The sequence below is a fragment of the Akebia trifoliata genome, chromosome 15, assembly GCF_017979445.1.
Source record: "Akebia trifoliata isolate Shusen 1 chromosome 15, ASM1797944v1, whole genome shotgun sequence".
Taxonomy (NCBI): domain Eukaryota; kingdom Viridiplantae; phylum Streptophyta; class Magnoliopsida; order Ranunculales; family Lardizabalaceae; genus Akebia; species Akebia trifoliata.
The window spans coordinates 19859748-19875943 of NC_141389.1; the positions used below are offsets into that span (position 1 = coordinate 19859748).

At 34.3% G+C, this 16196-nt stretch overlaps 2 protein-coding genes across 4 annotated transcripts; both read left to right on the forward strand.

Moving 5' to 3' along the window:
• Nucleotides 1–1904: 1904 nt before the first annotated feature.
• SDIR1 (RING/U-box superfamily protein) lies at nucleotides 1905–8113 on the forward strand. Of its 3 annotated transcripts, none has more exons than XM_086426215.1 (9): nucleotides 1905–2156; nucleotides 3775–3951; nucleotides 4096–4150; nucleotides 4248–4300; nucleotides 4791–5019; nucleotides 5555–5669; nucleotides 5795–5843; nucleotides 7565–7690; nucleotides 7856–8113. In XM_086426215.1, exons 2-9 carry the CDS (start codon nucleotides 3874–3876, stop codon nucleotides 7970–7972), a joined length of 822 nt encoding a protein of 273 aa, XP_086282341.1. In that variant the 5' UTR covers nucleotides 1905–2156; nucleotides 3775–3873; the 3' UTR covers nucleotides 7973–8113. The 3 variants fall into 3 exon arrangements, with proteins under 3 accessions (XP_086282341.1, XP_086282340.1, XP_086282342.1); XM_086426214.1 differs by having other exon boundaries at nucleotides 1907–2156; nucleotides 3784–3951; XM_086426216.1 differs by lacking the exon at nucleotides 1905–2156 and having other exon boundaries at nucleotides 3812–3951; nucleotides 4109–4150.
• A 3318-nt stretch (nucleotides 8114–11431) lies between these two features.
• ZIP2 (ZRT/IRT-like protein 2) lies at nucleotides 11432–15313 on the forward strand. Its single transcript, XM_086426831.1, has 2 exons — nucleotides 11432–12263; nucleotides 14741–15313. Exons 1-2 carry the CDS (start codon nucleotides 11627–11629, stop codon nucleotides 15130–15132), a joined length of 1029 nt encoding a protein of 342 aa, XP_086282957.1. The 5' UTR covers nucleotides 11432–11626; the 3' UTR covers nucleotides 15133–15313.
• Nucleotides 15314–16196: the final 883 nt, after the last annotated feature.

Here is a 16196-nt window from a genome sequence, read left to right on the forward strand (position 1 = left end):
AAGAACATATGAGATGAACATCAAATTTTTGGAGATAATTGATAAATCAACTCAATGGATCAATATTTGTAAAACTTCGATTTTTCTTGGTCCAACCTTCCAGAGTCGTAAAAGTTTAAAACTATTGCATTGACCCCAATGTCTCAGATTTTTGGGGATTAAATGCAATAAGGCAATTAAATGTGATAAGGCCTTTTTATTTGATCTTAGGGTTCGATTCCATATGATAATTTTGTGATAATGACATATTTTTTAGTGGACTTCAGGTGATCTATTTTTCATGAGTTGATCAAATATATGTGAAAATGGATCTTTTTGTGATCCTTTGATGGGATTAGCAATGTGAAAGAAAATTATATTTAATTAAGCTTTAACTCAATTTCCATTCAATGATGATAAAAGACAACTTCACCCTTAATTTGTCATAGTGACTTTAGTCAAATCATGTTAACCTTTAGATTAGTCAATGGATTGTGGTAGACACCGATTTTTATCAGGCGGAATCAATGGCTAACACCTTTTAAATTCCATTACCAAACCCTTTACCCATGATTTGTATTATAGATTGATCCAAATTACAAGATAATTTGTAGGTCGTAAACCTAGAATTAGATAGTAACTCCATAAAAACCCTAAAATATGGTTCCCCCCCCCACCCCAAATGAATCCACGCTCTACATATGTGTGGATCAACGCATTTTCAGATTAACCTTCTTAATAAATAAAGGGTGATTGATTTAGTTTAAATTCTAGAGGACCCAAAATGGCATAAAATAAGAGGCACTAAGTATATGGACGTATGGTTCATCGTTCTCTTAATCTCAAATTAGATAATAAGGACTTGTTTGGCAGAGTTGCATATCTATATAGCACGTTTAACTATCAATATTTTATTTTATGTTGGTGGTGGTCCAGTGTGATGGCTCCCACCAAAGCCCAAAATTTATTTTGGGAAAGCTACCAATTTATAATGAGTTGGGATCTAAAATAGTGTCTCGTTCCTACAATAAAGGTAACATGATACCGTTGGAATTTAAAACATATAGGGCTCATAAACCAACCGTGCACATAGCTTGATATATTTGAACTCCAAGAAAATTGTTCCACGTAGACACCTAACATTGTTATAGGAACGGGACACCTTCCTGGATCGTAATTCATGTATAACACCTGGTCCTAATTCCAAAGTGTAATGATTTTGTAACGTCCCTGTCCAACCCATGCCTCCATCATAGAACCGTAGATCATTCGCTTTGAGATACACATAACTATAAATCTTTTTCTTATGTATCCCGAGGCAAATGATCTACAGCTCAATACCCATTTGATCTTAGGAAAAATTACTTGATGCACATGTGGGAATATGACTTATTTCTAAATCATCCCCTTTCCAATTTTTCAGTCTATTTGTTAAACTTTTTCTTTCTTAATGCTTCCTAATATCCTTTTCAGTTGGTGAGATAGGTGATTTAAATTGAGAGATAGACAATTCAAATCATTGGGATCAACCTTTCATCTAATCTTCAAGATCGATTATTTATAGCTATTGGAATAGATGAGATCTCAACATTTGAACATGAATCCTTGAGATCAAGGATTCAAATTGTCTTGATTTCTTTTCAATCATCGATCTTGATGTTTGAACATTAATCATCGAGATCAACCATGGTTTATTAATTAATTTTCCTTTGGTCTATCTGCATTCCATCCATAGATGTGCCCCCAATTAGTTGGATGTTTCTAAGGGGAGTCTAATTGTGCCTCTAGTCCATTGGCAGTTTTAACGGTTGGGATGCTGGGTTCATGGGGAATCATGGACTTCAGATCTACCGTATACTATTTTACAAAAGATTTTCAATCAAAAGCTGTTGGATTTGGAGCCAATTAAGGGTTAAAAGATAGATTCAGGGATCGGGTCTTCGCGTGTTGTCGGCTTTCCATATCTATAAAGCAAATCCAACAAAAATACCAAAACGGATAAATTTTTCAAAAGAGGGAAAGAAAACCGAAACGTCTTCAAACCGTACTTTTTCTTCTCGTCCTCGCTCCGTCCTTAAGATTGAACCAACAGAGAAGAGAAAATATCGGTCGTTTCGAACACTCGAAGCCGCCATTATTTATACGATCTACGCTTTAGATCCTCACAATTTGATTCTGTAAGTCTCTCCCCCTTTTTTTATTTTTCAAATTTATATAATTTAACGGTTTTAGGGTTTGATGATGGAGGATTTGGGTTCTCTCGAGTTTTTTTTTGTTTTTGTTTTTTTGGTGTTATTAATATGTAAATCATTATGTTGTAGTCGATCAGGGGCGATTTTGTGTTTATTGAGGAATTTTGTAAATTGGGATTAGGGTTTTACTGGATCTGTTTAGAAACAGAATTAGGGCAAGCTTGGTTCTAATTTATATGCATTATAATGCAATTTGATTCAGGAATAATGGAATATGTTCATTAACTAAGAATCTTCAACAATTTCGTTAAGAATTTTATAATAAAGAGTAGATGTGAAAATGAGATAATCTCAAAGGGATTATAAATGACTGATATTAGTATTCCGTGTCAATTTTATGAAAATTTATGTTTTGAAAGCTGGGACTGAAGTTTGATCCATCTCTCAACAGTTTTAATATCTCTAACTTCACATTTCACATGCTTCTCAAGATCTCTAATGGAAAATTGACTTAGAAAACTTGATTTTCATTTGGAATCCATCATATGTAGTATTTGGTAATAGTTATGATTCATAGTAGCCAATAGGCCTAGAATTGTGAATATTGGGTCCAAAGTGATTTTGATAAAATTGAAACGAAGACAATGTGATGGTGGAACTAAGAAGGGATCTACAGTATCACTCTTAACAATGTCACAGTATGTTTGAAACAACAGAAGCAAGACACATTTAGACCCATGAGTAGCTCTGAGTAGCTCTGGGCCAATTTTTCATGCCATCTTCCAAATCTCTCTTTCACAAAAAATGATGCCCACTAGTTAGTAACCCTTATATTAATTAGTAGTTATACAACTATCAAATCCTGTTCTCATTTATCTTAGCTGAATAAAGATCTGTGTTGCTTGTTACTTGTATGGGTCTAGATGGCAGACTTGCTTTGCCCCAGATTTCTGGGTACTGTTATAGGCATAGTGCCAAAGTTGGGGTTCGGGAATAATTCGGCAAGAGAAAGCTTTGGAAAAAGTCGACAAAAGTCAATAAAGTCGGGAAAACATCAGAAAAATTTAAAAATAAAAACATTTTTAAAGTATAATATCTAAAAACATATGTATGTCATATATTAAATGATAAAATTACAATTAAAAATGCTAAATACAAAAATAATCTGTGATTTTTTAATTTTTTTTCCAAAAAATTGTTGATCAAGTCAAAGATTAATCATCATTTTTTTTATTTTTCAAAAAATTGCAGATTTTTGTCACCATTATTACAGGTACAGGGCTTGTAAATCTATTTCAATTGAAAATATTATGTTTAAACCATAATCTCTGGAACGTTATGTGACTCTGGAATCAAAATCCTGATTTAATTAAGATGGAATATTTGTGTTTCCTGCCCATCTTCTTCAACCATCTTAATTTGAGATTTGCATTTCCTCCAAGATCTCCTTTTTCTTGCAGTAAAGCTTTCACATATAGAAGATATAGTTTTTTATTCTATTCCTGTTGTCACTGTGAGCACTTAATCAAATTAAGTATTTTTGTTGTAAACGCGTGCATATGGAAACCATAGTCCATGTTAGTTTTATGATTGATGCTAATAGCTTTTACAGGTGATTGGGAAGATCTGAACTGTTTAAGAGGGATCTCAAACTATTTGATATTCTTACATATAGTGAAGTTATATTCCAAGTCCTGCAACCATGAGTTTTGTTTTCCGAGGGACGAGAGCAGACATAGAAAGTGGGTTTCCAGGATTTATTCCTGAACGGCGTACAATGGTATGTTTAGTTCTGAACTTAAAATTACATTTTTGACTTGTAAATATACTGTAATGCCTATAAGTCACCAAGCAGATAATTTATATTCCTTTATGTACTATTTCACTCTGTATCTATGTTGATATTGATTCTTCTCTTTTTCAGCGTGTCCATGCAGGTCGGCCAGTTAATACCAACTCAATGGCTTTTTTGTTGACAGGTGCTTTTTCATTTCTGTCAATGAAAGTGTTGTTTCATTGTTTGCTTTTCTATTAATGCACGTTTCTAATCCATGCATAACATGATTGTTCCTGCAGTTCTTTTGCTTTTCTTGGTATTAAACTCACATCAGATGGCACCAAACTTTCTGGTACATTCTTCTTCTGAGGAGTTATTTGGGCAATTATGTTTTAGAGCTGCTATTAGCACCCCAACTTTTACTTGTGAAACCCCAATTAAAAAAACTATAAAAAAAAAATCAATGGTTGAAGAAGTAAACGTTGGGTTGGGGTTCCAATAGAAACTCTCTCTCTTTTCTTTATTGTTTAGATTTCTATTTGCTAGATTTAGGATTTTATATGAGCCTAATCCTAATTGTAAACAACTGCTGAAGTTGTTTGAATGTGTTATCATGCTTTGTAATTTTGAGGTAATAACTTGAACCAAACTTTTGTAATAGTTGAATGGTGTGTTTTAATCTGTAATTAGTGTGTGAAAAATAATTTAAGAAGTTGGGGGGTGCAATAAGTAAAAGTTGGTGTGCCAATAGCAGCTCTATATATTTTTTTTAATCATTTAATATTTTTTTTGAAGCATATTTCACGCTTTAATGAGTCTTCTTGTGAATCCTATGTTTGTAGCTTTGGCTAGTCCTTGGTGTCTTTTTGATGGCCACGGTCCTTAGAATGTATGCGACTTGCCAACAACTTCAAGCTCAAGCCCAAGCTCATGCTGCTGCAGCCAGTGGCCTGCTTGGTCATACCGAGTTACGGTTGCATGTACCACCATCCATAGCTTTGGGAACAAGAGGGCGGTTACAAGGCTTGAGACTCCAGCTTGCACTACTTGACCGGGAATTCGATGACCTAGGTATTCCTCCTAATCTATATAATATATAATAAAACACAACAGTGGACCCCAGTCCCTTTAGCCTTCACATAAAGAGGGGTTGGGATTTAATCTCGCCATGAATCTCAAGGAAAACTTTTTCTTTATTGTCTTTCATCTTCTATTACTTTCTAAGAAGAAACCCTTCTAACTTTATACCTTCTCTCTTCTACCCCTTTCTAAGAATACCCCTCCAACTTTATTTTATTTCATCTTCTCCCCTTTTTTCAATGACACCCTTTCAAATTTATTGTCTTTCCTTTTCTCCCCCTTATCCTATAATACCCCTCCAACTTTATTGTTTTTTCTCTTTTACCCCCTTTAACTGCATGGACAAACTCTAGTTAGATTATATTCTATGTAAATATCTAATGCATGCCATTGCCTTGAAGCTGAAAGAATTTGCAAGAGGGATATGTTGATTTCGGGTTGAGTTTAACTTATCTAGGCTCAATTTGAAAGGGTATTTTATGAGTTGATCGTGTAGATGAATGGTTTGTATAATTTTCTATTTCAGATTACGAAACTTTGAGAGCACTGGATTCTGATAATGCGTCCACTTCACCTTCAATGAGTGAGGAAGAGATAAATGCTCTCCCTGTTCACAAATACAAGGTCACTGGTCCACCAAGGCAAGTTATTGTTTCCTAATTTTTGTAAGTTTACGAGTGTTGCCGCCTTCTTCTACTTATGTTATAGTTGAAAAATTGTGATTCTCCTACTATTCTTAAATTCTTCTGTTTATTGTTATTACCAGCTCTAGTTCATCCCTGCAACAGGCGTCATCTTCTTCAACTGCGGCTGAGGTATTCATATTCTTCCTTCTACTTCACATAGAAAAGGTCAATAAGCATTTACATGTTGTTGAGTGTATATTTTCCTCCACTGTCGGGTTTGTCATACCCCAGTAAATCCCTGTGACCCTTGTATTCATAGTTCTCTCTCTCTCTCTCTCTAACAGATCGGTCTTATGGAGTAGTTGGTTGTTTAACATGGTATAAGAGTGCTAGGTTAGATAGGTCATGGGTTCAGTTCTTTCCAACCTTCTGGGTAAGGGGGATGGTGAGGAGGTGCATTGAGTGTATATTTTTCTCCACTCTTGGGTTTGTCATAACCCTGCTATGCCCTGTGTCCCTCTTATATTCATAGTTCTCCCCCTTTCCAACCGATCAGTCTTTTGGAGTAGTTGGTTGGTTAACACATGTTAAAGATAAGTTGCATGAAAGTAGTTCCTTTTGTTTAATCAGTTGCATTGATATTTAGTTAAAACAATTTAATTATTATTTTTTTTTAATCATCTAGGAAGTTTGTTTTTCTTTCTTTATTTCATATGCATCTTGCATTCATATTGGGCTAATTCTAGTCTCTATAACTTTTACATTCATCCATCATTTATCTTACAAGTCCTACTGAATTTTGGTTGAATGCATTTTATCCTATTAACATATGGATGTTTTCATATTCCATTTTTTGCGTACTTTAAATTGGACTATTTTCACTTGTGTTATCATATCATAAACATATCAATTTTTTAACGCTTTTAGTTTAGGACCATATAATCCTGTACCCTTGGACTCTGTCTTACTATAACTCCTCTGGTTTCCTTTCTGAATATTCAATGCTGCTTTCTCAAACAGGCTTTATACCAATAACTCCATTCTTCTTAGGCTTGCCAACATCGTTTTTGTCAATGAAGAAATGGAATTCTGTTTCCCATTTATACATTATCTTTTGGATCTTTGAATCTTTTCAAGTGTATTGATGACTGTCATTGGCATTTTGTACATGAACTTTGGATAAACCAGAAAGAGTGGGTATTAAGGCCGATGGGGAACTAAGGAGGATTCTTCCACATCACTAATCTCTTCTATGATCTCTGTTGCTTTGAATATTTTTTTTGTCATCTACTCCAATTGGTGGAGCAAAATATTATGAAACACATTTTTAGGCTTCCCCTTTGCTATTGTCCACCTCAGTTGCTCTCTCTTTCCTCAGAGAGGTGACATTTCATTCATATTTTGTTTCCCCCGACTTATCAGAGAAGCAATCATCCTTTTCACTGATTTAGTTTTCCACTTGTAATGTGGGAGGCAAATCAAGCCATCTGTCACAGGTTTTAACAAAATTTTGTCATTATTATTATTTTTTCTTTCTTCTTCATCACTATCAATTAACCTTTCGACCATCCTTCCCAAGTAGAACAACCTTAGAATTGGACTAGGTTGGTCAACATCCGTTGACCTAGGGGATGTTGACCATACAAGGTGGTTACGATATTTTAGTTTCCTTAGAAGTGACTTGGGTTATCATTTCCTCATTCGTACATCTTGGACAGGTATTTTCATATATAATTATTTTAAATCTTATGTTCGTCTTGGAAAAATCTTTTGTAATCTCATCAAATGGTCTTTCCTTTTCTTTTCAAGTTTATGTATGTAGCCTCATGATGGCATTTTCTACTTTAGACTATTACTACTATTTGCCATTTATAATAATTTTCTATTATGAATTTTCCTCTTCTAAGCAGAAAAAGCAAGATTCTGCCAAAGCAGTTGGAAGTATGAAGGGTACCGAAGATGAACTGACCTGTAGTGTTTGTTTGGAGCAAGTCAGTGTGGGAGAAGTCATCCGGAGCTTACCCTGCTTACATCAGGTGTGCCCTATTCTCCACGTTTTATTCTCTAAGTAAAAGTTGAACTGTTCTTTGATCTTTATTCCAAGTTTATACTAAAAAGGTTGGTTTATACAGAATTTTGTTCGATAATCCGATATTTTTTATGATGGTGACCTTTATTTTTCATTTTTCCTGTTTGAGCAGTTTCATGCTAATTGCATTGATCCATGGTTGCGGCAACAGGGGACTTGCCCTGTGTGTAAATTTAGAGCAACATCAGGGTGGCAAGAAAATGGAATGGATGGCTCTTATATGGTTTGAAAGCTCTTTCATACTAAAAGATCTGTGTATGTATGTCAAATATATTATTTATATAAGAAATTGACAGAGATCAAAATCAAGGTTCTTCTTTGACATGTATGCAAGTAATATATTGGAGTGACATTGTCACTTAGCCCATTCCATTTGGTCTCATTTCTTCAGTCTCTTCTATATTTTTTTGGTGAATCCGAATTCGATGCTTTCCTTATTGCAAAGTTGAGATTTGTCCTTGTTTTCAGAGAGAATGAAAATCCTTTGGAGGTTTCTTCCTTTCGCCATTATTTGTGGGATTTGTTTGGAGAGGAATATGTGGATCTTTAAAGGTGTTATGGCCTCTGGTGGGGATGTAATCTTGAATATATTGGGGTTGTGTTTCTTTTAGTGCAAGATGTTCTTGGAATTTAAATGATTGTTCTTTGAGGATTTTGGTTTTACCCTTCGTAATTTTTAGGTGCTCTTGCTTTGCTTTGTTGGCCATTTTGGCAGACGTTTGTACTACTCTTCTTTTCTCATTAAAATTTATAATTATATAAAGAAAAAATATATGAGTATGGGAGTACCAGAGTTGGATAATGGATGGTATGGTATGGATACCACTGGTCCTCTGTGCACCCACCTTGACCTGTATTTTTGAGGCTCTAATGGGAAAGTTCATACTTCATATACCATATCATATATATGCTTATTTATGTGGTTTATTGTGTTTTATGTTGAAATGAATGCTTGATAGATCATATCTACATAAATACAACCTGCGCAAAAAAAAGATGGAATTGGACAATCTAGTATATGTATATATATATATGGGAAATGTTCAACACCCTACACTTTACTCTACGCTTTATCAAACATGTTTTGTATTCGGCTGATTTTTGATGAGGATGATTTCTATGGATGATCTCACCATAGAGATCATCTTCACAAAAAATCAGCCTATTCCAAAACTTCTAACCCATGTAAGACAAAACACATTTGGTAAAGTGTAGGGTGGTGAACGGACCCTATGGGAAATGTTCAACACCCTATACTTTACTTACGCTTTATCAAACGTGTTTTGTCCTACATGGGTTAGAAGTTTTGGAATGAGCTGATTTTTGGTGAGGATGATTTCTACGATTAGAAGATTCTCCTCACTAAAAATCAGCCAATTTCGAAATTTCTAACCCCATGTTTACAAGTTGAAAAATCGTGGACCGTCCATTTTTTGTTAATCATTTTTTATGGGGTTAGAAGTTTTGGAATGAGTTGATTTTTGGTGAGGATGATCTCCTCACCATAGATATTATCCTCATAAAAAATCAGCCTATTCCAAAACTTCTAACCCATGTAGGATAAAACACGTTTGATAGAGCGTAGGGTGGTGAACGGGACCCTATATATATATATATATATATATATATATATATATATATATATAGGGTCAGGTTCAAGGGCCATATGAGAAAACATATGTAAAAACTTTCGTTTTTAATAAAATTTTAAAATATGGGTTAGAAATTTTGGATTGAGTTGATTTTTTGTGAGGATGATCTCTATGATGGGAAGATCATAAAAAAAAAAAAAAAAAAAATCAGCCCAATCTGAAACTTCTAACCCCATTAAAAGTGATTTAGAATGTGGACCGTCGATCTTTTACCAATTTTTATCACTAATTTGTAAATCACTTTTGATGGATTTAGAAGTTTCTGATTGAGCTGATTTTTTTTTTTTTTTTTTTTTTATGATCTTCCCATCATAGAGATCATCCTCACAAAAAATCAGTTCAATCCAAAACCTCTAACTCTTATTTTGAAAAATGAAAGTTTTTTCATATGTCTTCTCATATGGCCCTTGAACCGCCCCCATATATATATATATATATGGGCAGCGTTGAGAGGCTCTAAAGAAAGCCAAACATTATGCTAGACATTTTTCAAAACATGGGTTAGAACTTTTTGGAGTGGTCTGATTTCTTGTGAGGGTGATCTCTATGATGAAGAGATCATCCTCACAAAAAACCAGTTCATTCCGAAACTTCAAACCTTAGTTTACAAGTTGAAGTATCGTGGACCGTCCGATTTTTATAAATCACTTTTGACGGGGTTAGAAGTTTCAGAATGGACTGATTTTTGGTAAGGATGATCTCCTCATCATATAGATCATCCTTACAAAAAATCAACCCATTTTCAAATTTTTAACCCATACATTGAAAAAATGTCTAGCATAATGTTTGGTTATTCTTTAGGGCCTCCGAATGCCACCCTATATATATATACTGGATTCCTCATTGTTGCCAACAGATTGATTGATTTTGTTGTTCAATCACTCGCGACATAGAGCCCCATATCATCAGCTCAATCATACAGTTTTCAAAGTTGGTACTTGAATTTTAATTAGCTAATGATAGCATATTCGTTTCCTTTGTCATATACGGTTCTGTGATACATTTGTCAATGATATTGGAATAACCAAATCTAAAATTTTAGGGACTCAACCTACCATCAAGATCCTCCATTATAATCTGAATTACTTAAATTAGCATTCATGTAGCTATATCTTTAGTTGAATCTGCTTATCATAAAGTTTCTACTTTAATTTAAACCAACTTTTATGTTTCTGACTTGTATTTTATTCATGATATACTGTACAACAGGAGTGATGAAAAGTTTTGGAGCAACTTTTGTACTTAGAATATTTTATTTCATGAGGTTAAATAAGTTAAAATTTATTTTAATAAGTAATCACTACAAAATTTATTGCATTATAAAGTCAATGAAGAAAATGAAATGATTTTGCAAGATGTTTCTAAGTGGACTCCAAACATTGGTAACTTTTTCTTTGCACTATTTGCGGTGTAAATGCAAATGATTTGTAGTGTACCAAGTAGGGCCTTTGTGTCATGTTAGATATATTTTTTTTTGGTTGTTAGCGATGTTTCTCGCACATTGATTTTCTACTCAAGCATTTAAATTCTGTTATCGGCCAATCCCATTTATAAACTTCGATAAAATACTCGTGAGGATAAAACTTAGGCAAATAAAATAACTACCACCACCATATTATATTGTTATATTTGAGGTTTGTTCCCCATCCTATGTGTGGTGCTCGTGCTGTCTGGCCGATCGTAGTTGTTTGATTAGTCAGCCATTATCATCATCATTTTCATATACATCATTGTCAATGAAATGTATCCTCTGAGATGTTAGCCTTGTTTCTTGAGAGTTTATGACCAAACAAAGCACATAAGGCTTCACTATTTGTGTAGTAGTACATCCATTATTTGTGTAATAGTACATCCATGGTTTTAAAACTTGTCCGAGACCCTGTTGTATCGCTCGAGTTAACTCAGTATCGGAGCTGAACGAGACCAACTCACAAAGTCACTTTTTTGACTGAGATTTAGGACTCACGTCCAATTTTTCGATTTTTTGAATGAGACGTCTCAAACGTATTGAAAAACTCGTCCGAGACGACTCGGTATCGGACTTGGACGAGACAAAACCTGAGTTTTAAAACCATGAGTACATCCTCCCAAAGTCAACACTGTACTACATATTACAACCTTAAGTTCTCACAATTGTACTACATAACATAATGAAAACATACTTCTTGTGATCATTCTCTTTCATACCTATGTATGTATGACCAATTCAACAACAGAGAGAAAAAATCCCAATGTCAAGCTCCTCCATTGCCGCCTCCCTTACCATGAAGTCTCCAAAGTCAACTATACTGATTTTATTGCTCATCTCATCTCTTGCATCCTCCCAAGTTAAGGGCCATGGAGGTAGTGATGAAGATGCGAGCCATGGCAGCGTTGATTTACACTCGAAAGGCCTAATTCTTGTGAAAATTTGGTGTCTTATAATCCTTCTTGTGAGCACTTTTGCGGGAGGTATCTCCCCTTACTTCTACCGATGGAACGAAAGTTTCCTCCTCTTGGGTACACAATTCGCTGGTGGTGTCTTCCTGGCGACGTCTCTAATTCATTTCTTGAGTGATTCGAATGAGACATTCAAAGATCTCACAACCAAAGCATATCCATTTGCATTCATGCTTGCATCGGTGGGTTATCTTCTCACCATGTTTGGGGATTGTATAATAGCTATCTTTGTTACAAATGGCATAGAAAGAGATGCTAAAGTGGAGGTTGAAGAAGGCAGAACAGCCGCCGAAGAAGGCAGAATTGAGACAACTATGAATCTCAGTACTACTTCTTTCTTGAAGACGACTTCGTTTGGAGATACTCTTCTACTTATACTTGCCCTTTGTTTTCATTCAGTGTTCGAGGGTATAGCCATTGGTGTTGCGGGTAAGATGTGTTAGATTATTCAATTCTTGTTATTTCACACACACACACACTCCTCAACCAGAGTTTTCCATGGTGGATAACATGAAATGATTTCAATTTTACAGCCATTTTACTATCCAACACATTCACGGTCAGAAAATCACATTTTTCCCTATTAAGTTATCGATAGCTCACATATAATAATCCATAGTCCAAAGATATCCATAGCTTTGTACCACCTTAACTACTAGCATGAAATCAAAGTCGATCATAAAATTTGAAGTAGTCTTAGGTAAGAGTTTTATATCTTCAAACTAAGCATGAAATTGTAACTAGAATATTTCTTTGAACATGAAAATAGACATAAAATAAAATGATCAAAACTCTAGAATGATCTGTTACTAGGTCGCACCCACGGTCACCTTCTGGATTATCTGAGCAAGCGTCATCAACGTTTGGTTTAATCCAGCCCTCTATTGGATGGTTCCAATAAACCTTCACGATCAACTTGATCAGATAAGACGGTGCAGTGTATAAGATGCACTGATCATTGTTAGATGTCATATAATTTTATTTTATCAAATCGGATTTAAATGAAATAGTTAGATCTCTTAAGAATTACTTCAATTCTTTATGTTAATTGAACACTACCTCCAGATATATAGTCTACAACAATTAATGTCAAAGAACCAACTCTGAGGCCAAAATTGTTCCCTAAGTGGAGCCACAATGCATTGGCAGTTGGGCAAGAAACAAGTGGCTCAATGCTTCCACATCTTGACACCTCTTGAATGTGATGCCTTCTATGAATTTCATCAACCAAACAAGAACAGTACTATGGCTATATAATAGTATTTTAATAATCGTTAGCTTTAAAATCTTTAACAGATTGCCATTATTAGTAAAACATAATTAATATTTGAAAAAAAAAAAAAAAAAACACCATCACTTAAATGATATAACAGCCCTTATTTTAAAAAACAATGTTAACATTTGGGCAATATTTAAAATATATATCAAAAGGTTTTCTCTTATCATTATAACGGTCATTCACTACGTGAAAATTGGAAAATTTGACAAGAAAAGTTGATGGACCAAGGCCCACGAATTTTAGAAATCGAATTTCGATGGTCCATGGCCGTTGAAAGTCTTGATGTTCCCTAGTTTCAACGGTGTAGAGCCGTCAAATTTCTCCCATCATTATTTTGATGGTTTCGACCCATCGAAAAAGAAATTCAACAATGAAAAATTCGACACCAATTCGACCATTTGATCCGTCAAATTTTATGAAATTCGATGACCTTGGACCGTCGAATATGGGTTTTTTTTTTCACATTGTGATTATGTCATCAGTGAAGCCATTATTTTAATAGGTAATTTAAATGTATTACTGATCCTTCATCTTTACAATCATGAGAGAAGGATGCACATGCACATCGTTTACCTAAATCCATATTAGCTTTTAAATTTTTTTATTTTATAAAGGTGGTCTTGCACATATTTTAATTAACATACACTCAAATCTTAACATTAACAATATATCTTTATATCAAGGATTTACCTAAATCATGTCTAGTATTTGTTCATTTATTTTATTTTTATAAGAGATAAGAAAGATCCCTATTCTTCTCTCACTCCTCCCATTTAAGATTTTCTAATTATCTATCTCTCTCCCGTTCCCTATTCTCTTTTTTCCTTCTTTTATTCGCTTATAAACTTTTTTCTATGATTCATTCAATTGCTCACATAACTAACTAACTTAGTAATTAACGATTTCTACAAGCAATACACGGAATTTAAAACGTCAAAACTAATCAGCAATGAATACTGGATCAATTTTGCGATTGATTACCACCAACAAACATATAACCAATATAATAGGGCAAATCGTTACATACTTGGAACTATAGCCATTGCCATCGCCATTAATCCAATATAGAAATCTTGAAAATAACACAATGTGAAAGAAGCCCAAGTTTGGGCCTTGGGCTGTTAAATTTCATAAAATTCGACAGACCAAGAGGTTGAATTGGTGTCAAATTTTTCATTGTCAATTTTTTTTTTCAACAAGCCGAAACTGTCAAATTAATGAAGGATGAGAGAAATTCGACAGCTCTAAGCCGTCAAATCTAGGAACATCAAGAATTTCAGTGGTCCTAGATCGTGGGTCTTACCCCAGTCCGTCTAATTTTTATGTTGAATTTTCCAGTTTTCACGTAGTATATCCCCTTAGTAATATTAATTTAATATCTAAACTCACCTTCTCCTCTATTAGGATTAGAATCCTTTGATGGGTTGGTAGTGAACCCTAGCATCATTCCATGAGGTTGGGTCAACGAAAAATAATAATCATAGAAGATTCATCCTATAATTCTAGTTCTAACATGTGAGACACATTTTTAATTTTCATTCACGTGCATTCTACTAGTTTCAATAATTTTCATTCATGTCAAACAAATTTATTTAACCAGCTTTTGCAAGATAAAAACTACTTACAGATACCAAGCGAGATGCATGGAGAAACCTGTGGACAATATCCTTGCACAAGATATTTGCGGCCATTGCCATGGGAATTGCCCTCCTTAGGATGATACCAAAAAGACCATTCGTAGCAACTGCATCCTATTCATTAGCATTCGCTATTTCGAGCCCAATTGGAGTAGGAATTGGAATCGCCATTGATGCCACGACACAAGGAGCAGCAGCTGATTGGGTCTATGCCATCTCCATGGGTCTTGCTTGTGGAGTCTTCATCTATGTTGCTATCAACCACCTTATTTCCAAGGGCTTTAAACCACAAGGGTCGTGTTACTTCGACACTCCATTGTTCAAGTTTCTTGGTGTGCTTGCTGGGGTGGGAGTGATTGCAGTTGTCATGATTTGGGATTAGTGATATATTATCACAGTAAATTTCATTTTCTTTGCCTGTATTGAAATATGAACTCTTTCTCATTTTCTCTTCATGTGAGATTTAACTTATTCTAAATCTTGTTTACATAACAATTAATTTATAGTATTTCTCCAGATCAAGAATCACATATATCTCAAGAACCAATCATGCTCCTAAATTTTGTAGAATTAGATGCACCTACCTTGAGCCATTGAGAGTCGATCTATTTATCCGTTGGAGGTGTGTCCTTCATTAACCACTTGCTAATGCCCCAAACGTGTGAACCGATTTGATCCACGTACTTTAAGTTCCAGATTCACCTTCTTCTCTCTCTCTATGTTGGTTTAGCCTTAGGATTCTAGTGATTGATGGAGATCACTTCAATTCAAAATCCTTTCTTGCTTTCTCAAAATCGTTAAACCTTATTGGGGTGCCATTCCACTTATATAGATGGGAATTGAGAGCCTAGAGTTCCTCTTTTAGTAGGATTCCAATCCATCAAGGTTTTCTTCTAAAATCGTATGAGGTGTTTTTATTTTCTAATTCACATTAGGATAATCTTTTATTATTGACGTTTCTACAATAATAAAATCCTTGTAAAATGCAAAAACCGTGTCAATGGGCTACAAAAAACACGTTTACATTCTCCCACTTGGCCATTAGATTGATTGTGTTAAAATGTAATTTTCTTTTATAAAACAATGTGCTTTTGAAAAGACTCATTTTATGATTATATAATAAAAAACAATTTTATATGTGATCACAAATTTTAAAACTCGTCAATAATCCCAATATTTAATTAGATACAATAATATTATATTTCGATTAGACATTAATGTGAGTCATAACAGTTGTATGTCATCTATGCCATATTCCCTTCCATGTATCATCACATCATTAATATCATTTCTAATACAGTCCTTAATTATGCCCTTGTAATTTGTTTTGTCAAAATATTTTCTGTATACTTAAATCCAAAACAAAATATGATCATAACAAAAATGGAAACAAGAAATAAGTAGAAATAACTTTATTTAGCACCAATGTTAACATTAATTACATAA